This window comes from Miscanthus floridulus, chromosome 1, assembly GCF_019320115.1.
Source record: "Miscanthus floridulus cultivar M001 chromosome 1, ASM1932011v1, whole genome shotgun sequence".
Classification (NCBI taxonomy): Eukaryota; Viridiplantae; Streptophyta; class Magnoliopsida; order Poales; family Poaceae; genus Miscanthus; species Miscanthus floridulus.
The window spans coordinates 175,918,271-175,937,167 of NC_089580.1; the positions used below are offsets into that span (position 1 = coordinate 175,918,271).

An 18,897-nucleotide genomic window follows, 5' to 3' on the forward strand; every position below is an offset into this window, starting at 1 on the left:
TCCTAGAAGCTAACTATCACGTGGCTATTTTTTATTTTTTATTTTTTAAAAGAAGAAAAGAGCGCTTAACTGCATTACGGTGGCTTCAACATGAGAACGATGTTACGGAGTTGCAGGTGTCAAAATCAGAAGTATATAACTGAATCAAAAGATCATGTATCTTTTAGTAGTTTGACAGCATAGCATATCATGACATGACGTGATGACAATTAAAGCGAAGTAATTGCATGATTAGTTAAAGCTGTCCTAAATAGTTTACTATTTGTTTGCTCCACCTGAGAAGGTGGCAGCGCTTGGATCACAGATTTGTTGGCTTTTGCATGTGCACACAGCCATATATTTTTCAATTGTTGTATAGCACTTCACCTAGCTGGTACAATGCAACAACATGGTCTTCAAACAATTAGCATGTGTGACCCTCATTGGCAGGACCAAGACAAACATTGGACTCTTTTTTATTTTCCTTTATGATTTTCTTCAGATTTTCTTCGGATTGGACTCAGGAGGCAGTTGGCATGGAAAGGTTTATCTCCTATTTGTACTTTTGATTTGAATCCCCTTTCTTGGGATTTGCTTCGAGCTGTAGTCTAAAGCTTGCAGGTTCAGCATAAAAAACCGTACGCCATTATCACATGGATCTCCTAATTAAACAATTGGCGAGTGGCGACGGTGCAATATATTGGACGCAACTAAACACCCCGTTCGTTTGGATTTGTTGGTTTATAAGTCGTACTTTTTCAGCCAACGAACAGTATTTTTCTCTCACACCAAATCAGCCAACAGTACTTTCAGCAACAATGCCTTGTTCGCTTGGCTGATAAGCCATGGCTGAAAATATTATTGGCTGATTTGTTGTGAGAGAAAAATATTGTTCATTGGCTGAAAAAGTACGACTTATAAGCCAAGCGAACAGGATGCGTGTTTCCTCAACAGTGCACACCCCTTTGGTTTTTGGTTTTTTATTATTGGCTTCCTTCTTGTTTTCAGTCGCCTAGTTTGCTCAGTTGGTAACCAGGGCGTGGCTGTCGGTTTGTAAATATTTGTTGGTGCTTCTTCTGTTTTTTCTTTTCTATTGTCTAATAAAAACTACAGCAAAGCTTTTGACGTCCTTTCTAAAAAAAAAAGCTACATGTTCATCAAAGAATTTCTTACACAACACCTTGGCTGTAACTATCAAGCTTAATTTGGAGCTGAGGGAGATAGAGATAAGCTACTTCAATTCTTCAAACAAACAGTTACGTTGGGACAGTTCTAGCTAAAACGAGTGTCACTGTCGCCCAACCTACTGAATCTTATGACAGGCTCTGTTGAGCTATATATGCCGAAGACTTGTTTATACAGACTTGGTGCAGCATATACATCACATATTTTCTTAGCAAAAAGAAGATAATACGAGATCTTCGCGGATCAGCGCCGTGATATCACCAAAAGTAGACAGAGGAATAAATCGCCTTGGCAAAAAAAAAAAAAAAAAAAAAAAAAAAAAAAAAAAAAAAGGAACGCGTGTGCATGCAGATCCAACCATGCAATCGTGCTGCAAGTCGTTGCCTTTTCTGAGAAACAACGCAAGGAGCACGTGAACGCCTTCTTCACAACAGAAGGGGTCCGTAATTCACACCACCGGCCGGGCCTGTATAAAAGCATCACCGATCGAGAGAGAAGTCTTGAAGCAGTGGGAACTGGGTAACATAAGGAAAAAACAAATCAGACCAGGTGCGTGTTCAATTCTTTTGATCTCCGAAAAGGAGTTCTTTGCATATTTTTGGTTAGAAATATCTCGCTGTTTCTTTCTTCTGATTCGTATTTCTTGCTCTTCTATCTTCTTGTGCGCTCTTAGTGATTTGGAGGATATATATCGGGGCGATGGATGAACTCAACAAATGGCAATCACATCCGGTAAGACTGCTAAGAACTAGCACGAGACCCACCTGAAAACTTGAATGCTTCGACTAATTCTTGGTTCTTGCCTCTTACAGGACTACTCTGAGGAGGAGCTAGCATACATGTACAGGCAGCAAGAAGAAGATCTCGCCGGGATTCAACAGCAACACCATTTCGCCGAGCGACAGCCCGAGCAGCTGCAGTACTACACACCACCAACAATGGCGCCGCCTAGGTCCCCTAGCCCCTTCCTTCCTCATCATTACCACCACAGCTCCAGTTTTCCGGGTTTTGGGGTCCCGGCATTACCCCGGCCGCTGCCGTTATTCGGGCCAGTCAAGAATGAGCCAGGGCAGCCGTCATCGTCGTCGAGCAATCGCATCCTCTCCTTCGGCGGGCAGCCTCCAAGCACGCACGACTTCTCCTCAGGAGGAGATTGGCCGGAAGCCGGTGTTGAAGCGGTGCAGCAGATGCCGCCGGAGAGGGGGAGCCGGACGCACTGGAACACGCAGGAGCATGTCATCGCGGAGCGCAAGCGGCGCGAGAAGATGCAGCAGCAGTTCATGGCGCTGGCCACCATCGTCCCAGACCTCACCAAGGTAATGCATAATTGCATATCGATCTTGTTCTTGTGTGGTCGTTCTCTAATCCAAATAGGCTGTTGACAGTGGATCTGTGAGTGGATTCTCCTGCTGTGTGTTTTCATGCTATACCTTGAATAGATATAGATTACGAAAGGATAATTTGATATAAATCGAAACTGAAGTATCACATGAGATGCTGATGCGGGTGGACGCTGGCCGCGCGCAGTCGAATTTAAACACCGGACGACGATGGCGTCTGGCGGCTCCGTCTCGCACTCTCGCCTCGCGGCAATTTGTGGAGCAGCATAGGGGCGCGAGTGCGTGAGGAGGTGCCTGTGACCTGGACGCACTACTGGAATCCTCAAATTTACAAGTGTTTTTGGGTTTGTCGAGTGTATTTTTTTGGACACTCGACGAATAAATTCTTTACCGAGTGCCACGATAAAAACACTCGTAAAAAAAAACACTCAGTAAATAGGGTGTTTTGCCGAGTGTCAAAAAAAATACTCGGCAAAAAGATGATTTGCCGAGTGTTAAAAAAACACTCGGCAAATAAATAAAATCTTTTTTTCGGGAAAAGAAAAAAGAAGAAAAAAATAAAAAAAATTGCCGAGTGCTCAAATCTAAAACACTCGGCAAAAAAAGAAGAAAAAATGAAAAAAAAACTTTGTCAAGTGCCCGATCTAGAACACTCGGCAAACAAAAAAATTTCCTTACTTAACCGCATCCCCAGCACCCCCACGCCTCCCGTCCCCACCCCTTCTCTCTCCTCCCTTCCCCCAGCGCCCCCTCTCCTTCCGATGGCGCCGCCTCCCTCCCCTACCTTTTTCCTCAGCGCGGCCCCTCCCCTCCCGTTTCCCGGCGCCGCCTCCCCATCGGCGAGATCCGGTCGGCCCCTCCCCTCCTTCCCCTTCTTCTTCCGCGCCGGCAGCCGGCCCCTCCCCTCCTTCCCCTTCTTCCACACCGGCGGCCGGCCCCTCCCCTCCCTCCCCTTCATCTTTCCTGCCGGATCCAGCCCCTCTGAAAAGTCCTAATGGCTAGAGAGGGGTGAATAGCCTATTAAAATTTTCTACAACAACACTTAATAAACCGGTTAGACAATTATGAGATGAAGCAAGTGTTGCGCTAGCCTACTAAAAATGCAAGCCACCTACCACAATTCTAGTTTATATAGTTTCTATCCACACAATAGCTATGACACTACACTAAATTAGTGTGCTCTCAAAAACTAACTAAAGAGCCACACTAACCAAACTAACAAGCTCTCACAACAAGCTACACTAAAAAGCTTGACAACTAGTTTGTGGTAATATAAAGAGAGTGAGCAATTTGTTTATACTACCATATTGAAGAAGGAGCCAATTAATCACAAGAATGAATACCAATGAAAATCAATCACCTCGGAATCAAATGATGAACACAATGATTTTTTTTACCGAGGTTCACTTGTTTGCCGACAAGCTACTTCTCGTTGTGGCGATTCACTCACTTGAAGGTTCACGCGCTAATTGGCTTCACATGCCAAACCCTTAATAGGGTGCCGCACAACCAACACAAGATAAGGATCACACAAACCACAAGCAATCCACTAGAGTACCTTTTGCCTCTCCGCCGGGGAAAGGTCAAGAACCCCTAACAATCACCATGATCGGAGCCGGAGACAATCACCACCCTCCGCTCAACGATCCTCACTGCTCTAAGCCATCTAGGCAGCGGCAACCACCAAGAGTAACAAGCGAATCCCGCAGCGAAACACGAACACCAAGTGCCTCTAGATGTAAACACTCAAGTAATGCACTTGGATTCTCTCCCAATGTCACAAAGATGATGAATCAATGATGGAGATGAGTGGGAGGGCTTTGGCTAAGCTCACAAGGTTGCTATGTCAATGCAAATGACCAAGAGAGTGAGCTTGAGCCGGCTATGGGGCTTAAATAGAAGCCCCCACAAAATAGAGACGTTGTACCCCTTCACTGGGCACAACATGGGGTGATCGGACGCTCCGGTCATATCGACCGGACGCTGGACCTCAGCGTCCGATCACGCGATGCGTGCCACGTGTCCCTTCTCTTCAAATGTTGATGGCTCGATCTCAACGGTCAACTGATGACCGGACGCAGCAGCTCAAAGTGACCGGACGCTAAACCCCAGCGTTCGGTCATTTCCAGTAAGCATCCAGAGATGACTTTCCACGACCGGACGCGTCCGGTCATGCTCGACCGGACACACCCAGCGTCCGGTCACTCGACGACTCCTCTATCCACTGCCACATCAGCAGGACCGGACGCACCCTGTCAGCGTCCGGTTGCTTAGTGACCTAGCGTCTGGTTTGAGACCGATGCTGCGCGCCCTCTGCTGCCACTGACCGGATGCGCCGGTCCAACCGAGACCAGCGTCCGGTCACTTATAGTGACCTCCATCTTTTCAGTCTAGGGCGCCGATGGTACCGTCGGACTGTCTGTACTCTACGGGCTGACACTCCACCGGTGAAGTTCCTAACCCTTGCTCAAATGTGTCAACCACCAAGTGTATCACCTTGTGCACATGTGTTAGCATATTTTCACAAACATTTTTAAGTGTGTTAGCACTCCACTAGATCCTAAATGCATATACAATGAGTTAGAGCATCTAGTGACACTTTGATAACCGCATTCCGATACGAGTTTCACCCCTCTTAATAGTATGACTATCGAACCTAAATGTGATCACACTCTCTAAGTGTCTTGATCACCAAAACAAAATAGCTCCTACTATTTATACCTTTGCTTTGAGCCTTTTGTTTTTCTCTTTCTTCTTTTCAAGTCCAAGCACTTGATCATCACCATGGCATCACCATCATCATGTCATGATCTTCATTTGCTTCACCACTTGGAATGTGCTACCTATCTCATGATCACTTGATAAACTAGGTTAGCACTTAGGGTTTTATCAATTCACCAAAACCAAACTAGAGTTTTCAATCTCTCCCTTTTTGGTAATTGATGACAACTCTTTCACAAAGATATGGATTAAAATTCAATTGAATCCATGTTGCTTGTCCAAGCATATTTACTATGTGTAAAAGGATACGGATAAGTTTCATGAACCCCAAATGGTAGCAACTGCTCCCCCTATATATGTGCTAAGAGTTTGGATTGAAGCTTGCACATATGCTTAGATAGGAAATATAGGAGACATTGTCTACCAAATGATGCTAAGGTATAAAAGATGGACCTTTAAAGCGTGATACCAATTGGAGTGCACCATTATATCATCCTTAGCACCATGGTTAGCTCGATACCACTTGGAAACACTTGGAAATGAAATCACTAGATAGACTTATGCATGCTAGATTTCCATTTCATCATTCAAACCTACAATTAGCATACACCACACAAGTATGGATATTAAAATTTAAAACTTGTGCCATGCAAGCAAACATGTGAAATGCACATTCAAATACACCATACAAGTTCATGAGCTTGCTTCCCCTACTTGTGTGCTCAAAATTTTAATTAATCCCTTTCCTTTATCATATCTCTCCCCTTATGTCAAGTTTTTCCCCTATCACTTATATCTTTATTTCTTTTCCTCTTTGTTGTCTTTTCACCATCTTAGTATATTAATATCTTTGTTTTTCTCCACATATACTAATATCACTAATATCTTTGTTTTTCTCCCCCTTTGTCATCAATGACCACAAAGGTTCAAAAAATAGATAGGTTGAGATTATCAATGTCAATCAATAGGGTGGGGACCATTTTCCCAAATTTGGTTCAATCTAGAATACTTGCCAAAGACATTTAACTCGGTTTGATCTAAGGACAAGCTTCTTCACACCTCTAAATAAGAGTTATCTTGTACCATGTTGAGTTAAACACTTAGAACTCATTTTCTAAATCAAACACTAGGTTTACAAGCCCACAAACATGTCATATGCTACCACTAGATCAAGTCAAGCATAGAAGCAATAGTGATACCATATAATCATCAAATTTATTTAATTTTCATGAATGAGCCTATTAAATGTGAAAGATGACTAGATGCACTAATCATGTCCTTAGCAAGGATGTATGCCATGTCAATCAACTTTTACCTTGGATTGCTCGAAGGAGAGGCATGTCATATAAGTGGGGGGGAGGGGGTGCATCAACACATATTTGAGAAATCCAATATGTTCAACTTATTCCTTAGCTTGTAAAACCTTTTCTCATCCAATGGCTTGGTGAATATATCGGCAAGTTGATCCTCAGTGCCTACACTCTCAATGCAAATGTCCCCTTTTTGTTGGTGGTCTCTTATGAAATGGTGGCGGACATCAATGTGTTTTGTTCTTGCATGTTGAACCAGATTGTTGGTCAACTTGATTGCACTCTCATTGTCATATAGCAATGGCACTTTCTTGAACTTGATTCCAAAGTCACTCAAAGTGGCCTTTATCCAAAGTATTTGTGCACAACAACTACCGGTGGATATGTATTCGGCTTCGGCGGTTGATAATGCAACACTATTTTGCTTCTTTGATGACCATGAAACAAGTGATCTTCCCAACAATTGACATGTGCCCGAGGTGCTCTTCCTTTCAACCTTGCATCCCGTATAATCCGAGTCGAAGTAACCAACTAGCTCAAACTTTGCTCCTTTGAGATACCACAAACCAACATTTGGTGTATGCTTCAAGTACCTCAATATTCTCTTTGTAGCCTTCAAATGACTTTCTCTTGGTGAGGCTTGAAATCTTGCACACATGCATACACTAAACATGACATCCGGCCTTGATGCGGTCACATAGAGTAAGCTTCCAATCATAGATCGATACAATTTTTGATCCACCATATTTTCACTTGCATCACTATCCAAGTTACCATTTGTTCCCATTGGTGTACTAATGGCTTTACTATCACTCATGCCAAACTTCTTAATCATGTCCTTGATATACTTGCCTTGACTCACAAATATACCATTTTTCAATTGCTTGATTTGAAGACCAAGGAAGTAACTCAACTCTCCAATCATAGACATCTCAAACTCACTAGCCATCATCTTTCCAAACTCATCATAAAAGTCTTGATTTGTTGATCTAAATATAATGTCGTCAACATAGATTTGCAATACAAACAAGTCTTTTCCAATCTTCTTGACAAAAAGAGTGGTGTCAACCTTGCCCATTATGAACCCTTTAGAGAGTAGGAAGTCCCTCAATCTCTCATACCATGCTCTAGGTGCTTGCTTCAAGCCATACAATGCCTTCTTCAACTTGTACACATGGTTGGGCTTCTTATCATCTTCAAAACCAGGAGGTTGCTCAACATATACTTCTTCATTGATGTAACCATTGAGAAATGCACTCTTGACATCCATTTGATAGATCTTGATGTTGTGGGCACAAGCATAGGCTAGCAAGATTCTAATTGCTTCTAATCTAGCAACCAGGGCATATGTTTCTCCAAAGTCAAGACCTTCAACTTGTGTATAGCCTTGTGCTACCAATCTTGCTTTGTTCCTTACTACTATCCCATCTTGATCTTGCTTGTTTCTAAAGACCCATTTGGTTCCAATCATATTGTGTCCTTTTGGTCTTTCTACCAATTCTTATACTTGATTTCTTGTGAAATTATTCAATTCTTCATGCATAGCATTCACCCAATCAATATCCTTTAATGCTTCATCTATCTTCTTTGGTTCAATGGATGACACAAATGAGAAGTGCTCACAAAATAAAGTCAATCTTGATCTAGTTTGCATATCTCTTGAAATATCACCAATGATAGTGTCCAATGGATGATCCCTTGCAATATTGGTTGATTGGAGGATTGAAACTTGATTGCTTGCACTTGCCTGATCATTTGATTGAGATGATGTACTAGCCACTTGATCTCGTTCATTATCATGAGAGCCACTTGTACTAACTTGATTTGTATCATCTTGCATATTTGAGTTAGAGAACACTTGCACTTGATCATCTTCATCATCATTCACTTGCCTAGGCCTCAATTCACCAACATCCATGTTCTTTATGGCATTTGAAAGTTGAATGCCTCTAACATCTTCCAAGTTCTCATTCTCTACTTGTGAACCCTTGGTTTCATCAAATTCAACATCATGAACTTCCTCAAGAGTACCACTATCCAAATTCCAAACTCTATATGCTTTGCTTGTAGTAGAGTAGCCAAGTAGGAATCCTTCATCACATTTCTTGTCAACTTGCCCAATCTAGTGCCTTTCTTCAAGATATAGCATTTACAACCAAAGACCCGAAAATATGCAATGTTGGGTTTTCTACCATTCAAGAGCTCATATGGTGTCTTCTTTTTCAATGGGTGACAATAGAGGCGGCTGCTACAATAGCAAGCCATGTTGATAGCTTCGGTCTAAAAGGATTGACTCACATTGTACTCACTAATTATAGATCTTGCCATATCAATGAGTGTTCTATTCTTTCTTTCAACAAGGTCATTTGATTGTGGAGTGTACTTGGCCGAGAATTGATGTCTAATTCCAAATTCATCACACAACTCATCAATTCTAGTGTTCTTGAACTCACTACCATTATCACTTCTAACTCTCTTGATGGTGGTTTCAAACTCATTGTGAATACCCTTGACAAATGATTTGAATGTTGCAAACACATCACTTTTGTCCATTAGAAAGAATACCCATATATGTGTATCTAGTATAATCATCCACTATCACAAAGTCATATTTGTTACCACCGATGCTAGTGTATTGTGTTGGTCCAAACAAATCTATGTGCAATAACTCAAATGCTTTACTAGTGCTCATCATGCTTTTCTTAGGATGAGTGTTTTCAACTTGTTTTCTGGCTTGACAAGAGCTACAAAGCTTATCCTTTTCAAACACAACATCTTTCAAGCCTTTAACCAAGTCATGCTTAACCAATCTATTCAATTGTTTCATTCCAACATGACCAAACCTTCTATGCCATAACCAACCCATGCTAGACTTAGTGAACAAGCATGCAGATAATCTAGCTTCACTAGCATTGAAATCAACCAAGTATAGATTCTCATATCTAAAGCCTTTGAAGATCAAGTTAGAGCCATCTACACTTATGATCTCTACATCATCTACCCCAAATATGTATTTGAATCCAAGATCACACAATTGAGCCACGGATAGCAAATTGAAGTTCAAGCTCTCTACTAGCAACACATTGGATATGCTCATGTCATTAGATATTGCAATCTTACCAAGTCCTTTGACCTTGCCTTTGCCATTATCACCAAATGTAATCCTATCATAACCATCATTGTCATTGGTATTGATTGAGTTGAACATTCTTACATCACCGGTCATGTGTTGAGTACACCCACTATCAAGAACCCAATGCCTTCCTCCGGCTTTGTAATTGACCTACAAAAGAGGATCAATTCTTTTTAGGTACCCAAACTTGCTTGGGTCCTTGAAGGTTAGTCACTAAGCTCTTTGGTACCCAAATGACTTTCTTCTTTGAGCCCATCCATGGTTTACCAATGAACTTAGCCTTTACACCATTTGTACACCTAGTAAGCATGTAGAAAGAATCAAGCTTAATGGAGGATACATTAGCATTTTTGCTCTTGTTTTTGCATTCATGCTCTTTATGACCAACTTTATTGCAACTAGTGCAAAACTGACCATTGTTCTTTATAAAACTAGTCTTGTGAGGAGCAAAAGCCGCCTTGCCTTTCTTGAGGGTATAGTCTAATCCCTCTTTATAGAGAAAAGTTCTTTGGCTACCCAAGCACATAAGCAAGCTGTCCTCACCACCATAGGCCTTAGCTAAGGTGTGAGTGAGCTTATTGACCTCCTTCTTGAGGTTCTCATTCTCAACCATTAGTGAGGCATCACAAGTGTGACCATCACTACTAGATGAGGTGGAAGTATAAGTACTACAAGAAGGGTTAGTGGGAGCAACAATGATAGGTATAGATAATGATTCATCAATTATATCACAAGTTAAGCCTACATTGCAAGTTGCAACATACTTCTTTTTATTTTGCTCATCAAGCAAAGAGGAATGAGCTTTTTCAAGCTTCTTGTGAGCCTTGCCAAGCTTCTCATGGGCTTCCTCTAGCCTCTCATGAGTTGCTTTGAGCTCATCAAGGGCTTGCTTAAGGGCTTTTACCTCTTTATTCAAGCTCTTGCATTCCCTTCTCTTAATGTCAAAGTGTTCATTAGCATCTTCTAGCATGTCAAATAATTTATCTTTAGTAGGTTCATCATCATCACTATCACTATCATTTTCATTATTATGTTCATCATCACTTCCATCATCATAAGTTTGTACCTTAGTGGCCTTAGCCATGAAGCATGATGGAGTATCGAAGAGAGAAGGCTTCTCATTGATTGCAATGCTTGCAAGTGCCTTCTTTTTGGTGATCTTGTCATCATCACTTGAGGAAGCATCACTATCCCAAGTGACCACATATGAACCACCCTTCTTCTTGAAGGTCATCTTGTCCTTCTTCTCTTTCCTTTCCTTCTTTTCCTTCTTCTTGTTCTTCTTGTTGTCATCATCATTGTCGCTATTGTATGGGCATTGAGCAACAAGATGATCTTTGCTTCCACATTTAAAGCACCTTCTTGACTCTTCCTTATTCTTGGATGAAGATTTCTTTCTTCTAGCATGGTACCCTTTCTTCATCATGAACTTGCCAAATTTCTTGAAAAAGAGAGTCATCTTCTTATCATCATCATCATCATCCCATGAGCCATTATCTTCACTTGATGTATCTTGCTTTGCCTTGCCCTTGGATGATGTGGCCTTGAATACCACGCTTTTCTTCTCATCCTTCTTCTCATCTTTCTTCTCCTTCTTTTCTTCCTTCTCATCATCATCTCTATATGTATCATCGGTCATTATATCTCCCAACACTTGGTTTGGTGTCATGGTGTCCAAACCACTCCTCACTAGAATAGTGACCAATATGCCAAATCTTGAAGGTAAGCATCTCAAGAACTTGTGGGAGAAATCCTTGTCCTTCATCTCTTCTCCAAGTGCTTTGAGATCATTGACAAGCACTTGAAGCTTATGGAACATCTCTGGCACACCCTCATCCTCCTTTATCTTAAAGCTTGCAAACTTCTCTTTAAGAATGTATGCCTTTGCACCCTTCACGGCTTGAGTGCCCTCAAATGATTCTTCCGACTTCTTCCATGCCTCATGAGCTCTCTCAATGTTCTTGATTTGCTCAAATGTTCTTTCATCCAAAGCATCATGGATGGCACTAAGAGCAATGTCATTATTTTGGAGTACTATTTCTTCGGCGGCAGTGGGAGCCTCTTCATCTTCAATCTCAATCTTTGTCTCTACCACCTTCCAAACCTTCATATTGATTGACTTGATATAAGTTGTCATCTTAGCCTTCCATTAGGGATAGTTGGAGCCATCAAATTGGGGTGGCTTCTTTGTGTTGTTGATTTGAGCCATTTTTACACCGAAGGTTGTTAAGCCTCAAATCACGGTGACCTCGGCTCCGATACCACTTGAAAGGTCCTAATGGCTAGAGGGGGGTGAATAGCCTATTAAAATTTTCTACAACAACACTTAACAAACCGGTTAGACAATTATGAGGCGAAGCAAGTGTTGCGCTAGCCTACTAAAAATGCAAGCCACCTACCATAATTCTAGTTTATATAGTTTCTATCCACACAATAGCTATGACACTACACTAAGTTAGTGTGCTCTCAAAAGCTAACTAAAGAGCCACACTAACCAAACTAACAAGCTCTCACAACTAGCTACACTAAAAAACTTGACAACTAGTTTGTGGTAATGTAAAGAGAGTGAGCAATTTGTTTATACTGCCGCATCGAAGAAGGAGCCAATCAATCATAAGAATGAATACCAATGAAGACCAATCACCTCGGAATCAAATGATGAACACAATGATTTTTTTACCGAGGTTCACTTGCTTGCCGGCAAGCTACTCCTCGTTGTGGCGATTCATTCACTTGGAGGTTCACGCGCTAATTGGCTTCACACGCCAAACCCTCAATAGGGTGCCACACAACCAACATAAGATGAGGATCACACAAGCCAGAAGCAATCCACTAGAGTACCTTTTGGCTCTCCGACGGAGAAAGGTCAAGAACCCCTCACAATCACCACGATCAGAGCCGGAGACAATTACCACCCTCCGCTCAACAATCCTCGCTGCTCCAAGCCGTCTAGGTGGCGGCAACCACCAAGAGTAACAAGTAAATCCCACAGTGAAACACGAACATCAAGTGCCTCTAGATGCAAACACTCAAGCAGTGCACTTGGATTCTCTCCCAATCTCACAAAGATGATGAATCAATGATGGAGATAAGTGGGAGGGCTTTAGCTAAGCTCACAAGGTTGCTATGTCAATGCAAATGGCCAAGAGAGTGAGCTTGAGCCGGCTATGGGGCTTAAATAGAAGCCCCCATGAAATAGAGCCGTTGTACCCCTTCACTGGGCACAACACGGGGTGACCGAACGCTCCGGTCATATCGACCGGACGTTGGACCTCAGCGTCCGGTCACACGATGTGTGCCACGTGTCCCCTCTCTTCAAATGTTGATCGCCAGATCTCAACAGTCAAGTGATGACCGGACATAGCAGCTCAAAGTGATCGGACGCTGAACCCCAGCATCCGATCGTTTCTAGTAAGCATCCAGAGATGACTTTTCACGACCAGACGCGTTCGGTCATGCTCGACCGGACACACCCAGCGTCCGGTCACTCGGCGACTCCTCTGTCCACTGCCACGTCAGCAGGACTGGACACACCCTGTCAGCGTCCGGTCGCTGAGTGACCCAGCGTCCGGTCAAAGACCAACGCTGCGCGCCCTCTGCTGCCACTGAGCGGACACGCCGGTCCAACCGAGACCAGTGTCCGGACACTTACAGTGACCTCCGTCTTTTCTGTCTAGGGCGCCGGTGGCACCGTTGGACTGTCCGCACTCTACGGGCAGACACTTCGCCAGTGATGTTACTTACCCTTGCTCAAATGTGCCAACCACCAAGTGTATCACCTTGTGCACATGTGTTAGCATATTTTCACAAACATTTTCAAGGGTGTTAGCACTCCACTAGATCCTAAATGCATATGCAATGAGTTAGAGCATCTAGTGACACTTTGATAACCGCATTCCGATACGAGTTTCACCTCTTTTAATAGTACGACTATCGAACCTAAATGTGATCACACTCTCTAAGTGTCTTGATCACTAAAACAAAATAGCTCCTACTATTTATACCTTTGCCTTGAGCCTTTTGTTTTTTTTCTTTCTTCTTTTTAAGTCCAAGCACTTGATCATCACCATGGCATCACCATCATCATGTCATGATCTTCATTTGCTTCACCACTTAGAATGTGCTACCTATCTCATGATCACTTGATAAACTAGGTTAGCACTTAGGGTTTCATCAATTCACCAAAACCAAACTAGAGCTTTCACCCTCCCCTCCCCTCCTCCCTTCTTCCACACCATGGATCCAGGTCCTCTCTTCTTCCCCGCCCCTCCCTTCTTCCCTAGTTCCCCCTCCCCTACCTTCTTCCCCGGCGCGGCCTCCCCACCGGCGAGATCCGGCGGCGGCCGGTGCCGCCCCCTCCCTCCCACCCTCCCCCAACGGCGAGATCCAGGGAGGGGGCCTGGCGGCGGCGCACCCCAGGCGGTCATGGAGGGGTGGACCGGCATTGCAGGCGTGGCACGGCGGCGTGGCTTTGTGGCCGGGGCAGGGCATGGCGCGATGGAGCTGCCTCTCCTTCCCCAGCGGCCCCCTCCTTTTCCCGACGGCCCCTCCTTCCCCGGCGGCCCCCTCCTTCCCCGGCGGCACCCCTCGCCGGATCCGACGCCCTCTCCCTGGATCTGGCGCCCCCTCCTTTCCCGGCAGCGTGGCGGCGCGGATCTGGGCTCTGGTGGTGGCGGGCGGCGGGCGGAGTGCGGCGTGGCGGCGGGCTTCGTGGTGCTGGCGTGGTGGTGGTGGTGGTGGTGCGTGGGTGTGCTGGCGGCGGCGTGGTGGCGGATCTGGGCGCTGGAGGAGGCGGCGGCCATGGTGGGCGGCGGCCGGCGGTGGCAATTGTTTTTTTTATTTTTTTCTCAAAAATGTTTGCCGAGTGTTTTTTAAACACTCGGCAACATTTTTGCCGAGTGCATGATAAAAAACACTCGGTAAACTAGCGTTTGTCGTAAAAAGGTTTACCGAGTGTAACGCCCGGCAAACCGTTTGCCGAGTGTTTTTGGGCTTCGCCGAGTGCCCCTGGCACTCGGCAAAGCTCCTGAATCCGGTAGTAACGGTGCTGCGTCCAACTCCAACGTCCATTGCTGCAGCCTGGATTTCGCCGCACTTGGTCTTGGGGAGGTGCACGTGAACCGGCGGCCGGCGGCAGACACGCCGCAGTGACTCACACGCGAGGACGGGGCCTGTGTGTGTGGCTTGGCGCCTGGCCTTTGGCGGCGCAGGGTGCAGGGAGCCGGGAGCCGGGAGCCGGTGAGGGCACGGCAGTCCTGGACTCCTGGATCCAATCCAGTTAGGTCGAGTGGCGGTCTGCGAGACGAGCAGGCGGGAGCGCCGGGCGCCGGCTCCCCGGGCTCGGCCCCCGATTGAGTTCATCGCGAGTCCAAAACGAGGTAGCCAGGACGTGCTGAAAAATATTTTCGAGGGGTGTGAAGAAATTTTATATACACTCCAGTACGCCTAGTAGATCATCAGGTAGTACCTAGGACGTGCTGAAAAATAATTTTTTCTCAATATATATATATATAGGAGTATATATTTTTATAAAGTATTAAAAGTACGGTTCTTGAAAGAATTTCCTCGAAGTCTAGTAATAACAATATGACATTGTATGGTTTGTGTAGTAAATCTACATCGCAGTGCGTATTACGGACATATATAGGGCCTACTATTTGAATGTCAGTTTTCAGAAACCATGATAAAGAGGTTAAACAACTACAACCATGTTTCGCAAAAAAAAAAAAAAAAAAAAAAAAAAAAAAAACTACAACACCATGCATGAATTCCCGTAATAAAACAAAACAGAACCATTAAATTTCATGGTTTAGAAAAAACAGATCTTAGTAGAGTTTCAAGCACATGTTGGTTAATTTTCAAAAAAAAAATTGTAGAATTGCTGTTGTACTATACTTTTTCAAAACTACAAAAAGGGCCTTGTATATCCAAACAAAAAGCTAATCCCCACTATGAGCCTATCTCAACATGTTAGTCATCAATATCATCCCCAACTAACTACTCATTTCATCCTCCACAAATAGCTATGTCATCCTACGTACTAACTTCCAACCTCTTAATTGCAAACTATCCACATACATCATCTCAACTCAATTTTATTTCAAATTCTTCAGAATCTCTGTAGCAACGCACGGGGTATCTTATAGTATATATACATTAAACAACAATACAAGAACAAGCAAGAGATTTCTATTATGCTATATATCTTTTAATCAACCAATATTTAGTATAGTGGTGATAATGGCTTTTCTTTGAAGATCACATTTTTTATGGATTCATGTATGTGCTTACTTATATTTATGATTTAATTTGGGGATACAAAAGTTATATATATGCATCTCCTTGAGAGAAACAAATCCGACTACTCAGGATAAAAATAAAGGATCTGACTCCTCTCTATTAAACTACTCATGAATAAGGGTTTCGTAAAGTACCAATTAATTGCACCTGTGGCAAGTAACAATGAACAAAATAGATAAATTAAGATATTATATTGGATTAATTAATCTTATGAGAGAGATGATGTACCAATATACTCCTCATACAGAAGTTATCAGATTTTACTATGAATAAAAAAAACTTATATGTTGATACCTGCATCCAATAATATGCTCAGCGATGAGAAAATCAAGATTCAATGGTTTTCATAGCCTGTTCAAGTTGCGCCCTGGATTCTTGTTCCCAATTAAGGAAAAGTTTAACTTCAATGCAAACAGCATAATGGTATGTCATTATTTTGTTTTACTCAGCATGTAGCAATTTTATGAATTAGCACTGGAATGTAGGTACGGTGGCTTCTGTGGACGAATAGGTTGTGTTAGTCTATGCTTGCACGTGTTCATGGTAAAGGAAAACTGACAATTGAGCTTGTGGCTTGAACCCAAAAAAAAAAAAGGGTGCACACCAATGTGAAATATGTGTTTTTGGCGTGAAATTCGATAATACCTACACCAAATTAATAAAGTGCAGTTGAGTAATACCCGTGCTCTTAACCAGAATGAGACTACCATAACAAGCCTAAACTAAGCAAACATATATTGTGTGAAAGTCGTAACTAAATGTAAACCTTTGCCTAGGAAGTATACTGACCTCTTTAGCGATTACTTAATTAAAATATTGAATTGTACATCTATCTACGGCCATCCAGAAATTGTCTCCAATAGACCTAAAAGGGTCGTGTGTTGCTTCAGTGAAGGAGTGCCGTGTTGCTGGCCGCTTATATATTGCCCTACAATTACAAATAATAATATGCTCTTTCTCGCTCTTGATTGTTCCTTAAATGTATCACAAACTTGTTGGGCCACAAGATTTACAAATCTGTCCTAGTGTTTGTTTGCGAATGGATGCTGGTTATTATCCGGCCCCTATATTATTTTCTAGTAATGTAAGCAAGAGTATACCTATAATTGTAGTTTGGATATATATATTTTGGGTACTTCCCGAGAGTAATAAGAGCTATAGCGTGACACAGAAAAATAAACTGGCAACTTAGCAACTTTAGTCTGTAGGCATATATCGAAATAATAAAAGGCCACCACATCAGTCACCTACTAGTACTAGCTAATAGTTGTTAGAAGATGTTGGGTTGTATACTAAAATTATTGAATTGCTTAATTGGAAGTTGGATCTTGAATGGAAAAGGTGATTTATATATGCTTAAGGAAAATAAGCCACACAGACACTAGTAAATATTCAATCACTAGTCAAACTTATCCTGTATCAATGGGCGACGATGCCTATGAAGTTTTGAAAGATGGACGAGGGGCGTGGAGACTTGCTGGTGACTTGGTTCAAACTGTAATAGAACTTAGGTCGAATCAGTATGAGCAAACTATATATTTATTTAATACATGATATTCACTCATGAGGTGTATTAAACGACCTGAACTTTTCAGACAGATAAGGTATCTCTACTAGGGAGCACCATCGAGTACGTGAAGCAGCTCGAGGAGAAGGTGAAGACCCTGGAGGGGCAAAGGGAAAGGAGAACGTCCGAGCCCACCGTCTTCAAGAGCAAGTACCGCATATCAAATGATAGTAACGCCTCATGCTCCAGCGGGAGCGCCTTTGCTGCGGGTGGGTTCAGCCCGACGGTTGAGGCGAGCATACATGGTGACACCGTCTTGCTGAAAATATGCTGCTTGGAGAGAAGAGGAGTGCTGGTGATGATCATCTCCGAGCTTGAGAATCAAGGCCTCTCCATCATAAACACTAGTGTTCTGCCGTTCACAGACTCGTGCCTCAACATTACCATCACCGCAAAGGCAAGGCGCTCTTGTCTCTCTCATGTTTAATCACCACGAGGTGTTTTTTTTTCTTTTGCAAATAATCACTCTGACGTGTTGTTTAATTAGCTAGGAGTAGTTAGTGTATGACTGTATATATGGTTATTGCTCAACGTGTTGGATGGTAAACACTTCAAGTATCAGAAGACGGTTCCTCATAGTTTTTATGATATTCAGAAGTTTGACCCTTAGTTTTGATTTTATGCAGATTGGAGCAGGATTTTTCGTCAACAGTTGAACTCATAACGAACCTGACCGCGACACTCAGAGGTTTCAGTAGTTGAGAGGTTGATACGGACGGGAAGAAAATTAGAGTAGCGAGAGTGGAATGTAAATCACGTCTTCTTCTTCTTCTTTTGTCAAGGAAAATTACGTCTTCTCCGTTGCTCTGAAAGTTATGGTTTTAATTGTTTTTTCCCTTCTTTATAGGGTTTGAGGGTTAGGGGTAGTAGAGGTGAGGGGATCATATACTAAAGCACGTTTGAAATGAAACACTTGTATAGATCCTCTCTCTATTTCTTTGTAGTATGCTTTGTGTACATTCTTTCATTTGTTTTAGTCCTTTCATGAACAACAGAACAAAGTTGTCACGGTACCAGGAGTACGTTCTTCAAGATCATGACTACCTTACATGATCCAAAAACAACAAATGCTGAAACTTTTTAGATAAGAAAATAGTAACATTCCGACCTTCGATAATTCACAAGTAAAGTACAGCCGTTTATATTATATAAACTCATGATGCTTAGACCACATGTCACCATACGGTTGTATAAAGTTACAAAACACAAAGTAACAATACTCAAGTCCCTATCCTAATCTAACTTCCCCATCCAAACTTGTTGTAGCTAATATCATGGCCTCCCAACAAGCGACTGCCTTCCTCTAGTGAAAACAACACGCAATATATATATATATATATTGCACAAATTCGAAACTCGGCC

General features: G+C 42.8%; 1 protein-coding gene across 1 annotated transcript; it reads left to right on the forward strand.

Annotated features, from left to right (window-relative positions):
• Positions 1 to 1,700: 1,700 nt before the first annotated feature.
• Positions 1,701 to 18,237, forward strand: LOC136503205 (transcription factor bHLH18-like). The gene is made up of 6 exons (XM_066498359.1): positions 1,701 to 1,713; positions 1,838 to 1,896; positions 1,977 to 2,480; positions 17,564 to 17,932; positions 18,023 to 18,031; positions 18,172 to 18,237. Exons 2-6 carry the CDS (start codon positions 1,864 to 1,866, stop codon positions 18,235 to 18,237), a joined length of 981 nt encoding a protein of 326 aa, XP_066354456.1. The 5' UTR covers positions 1,701 to 1,713; positions 1,838 to 1,863.
• Positions 18,238 to 18,897: the final 660 nt, after the last annotated feature.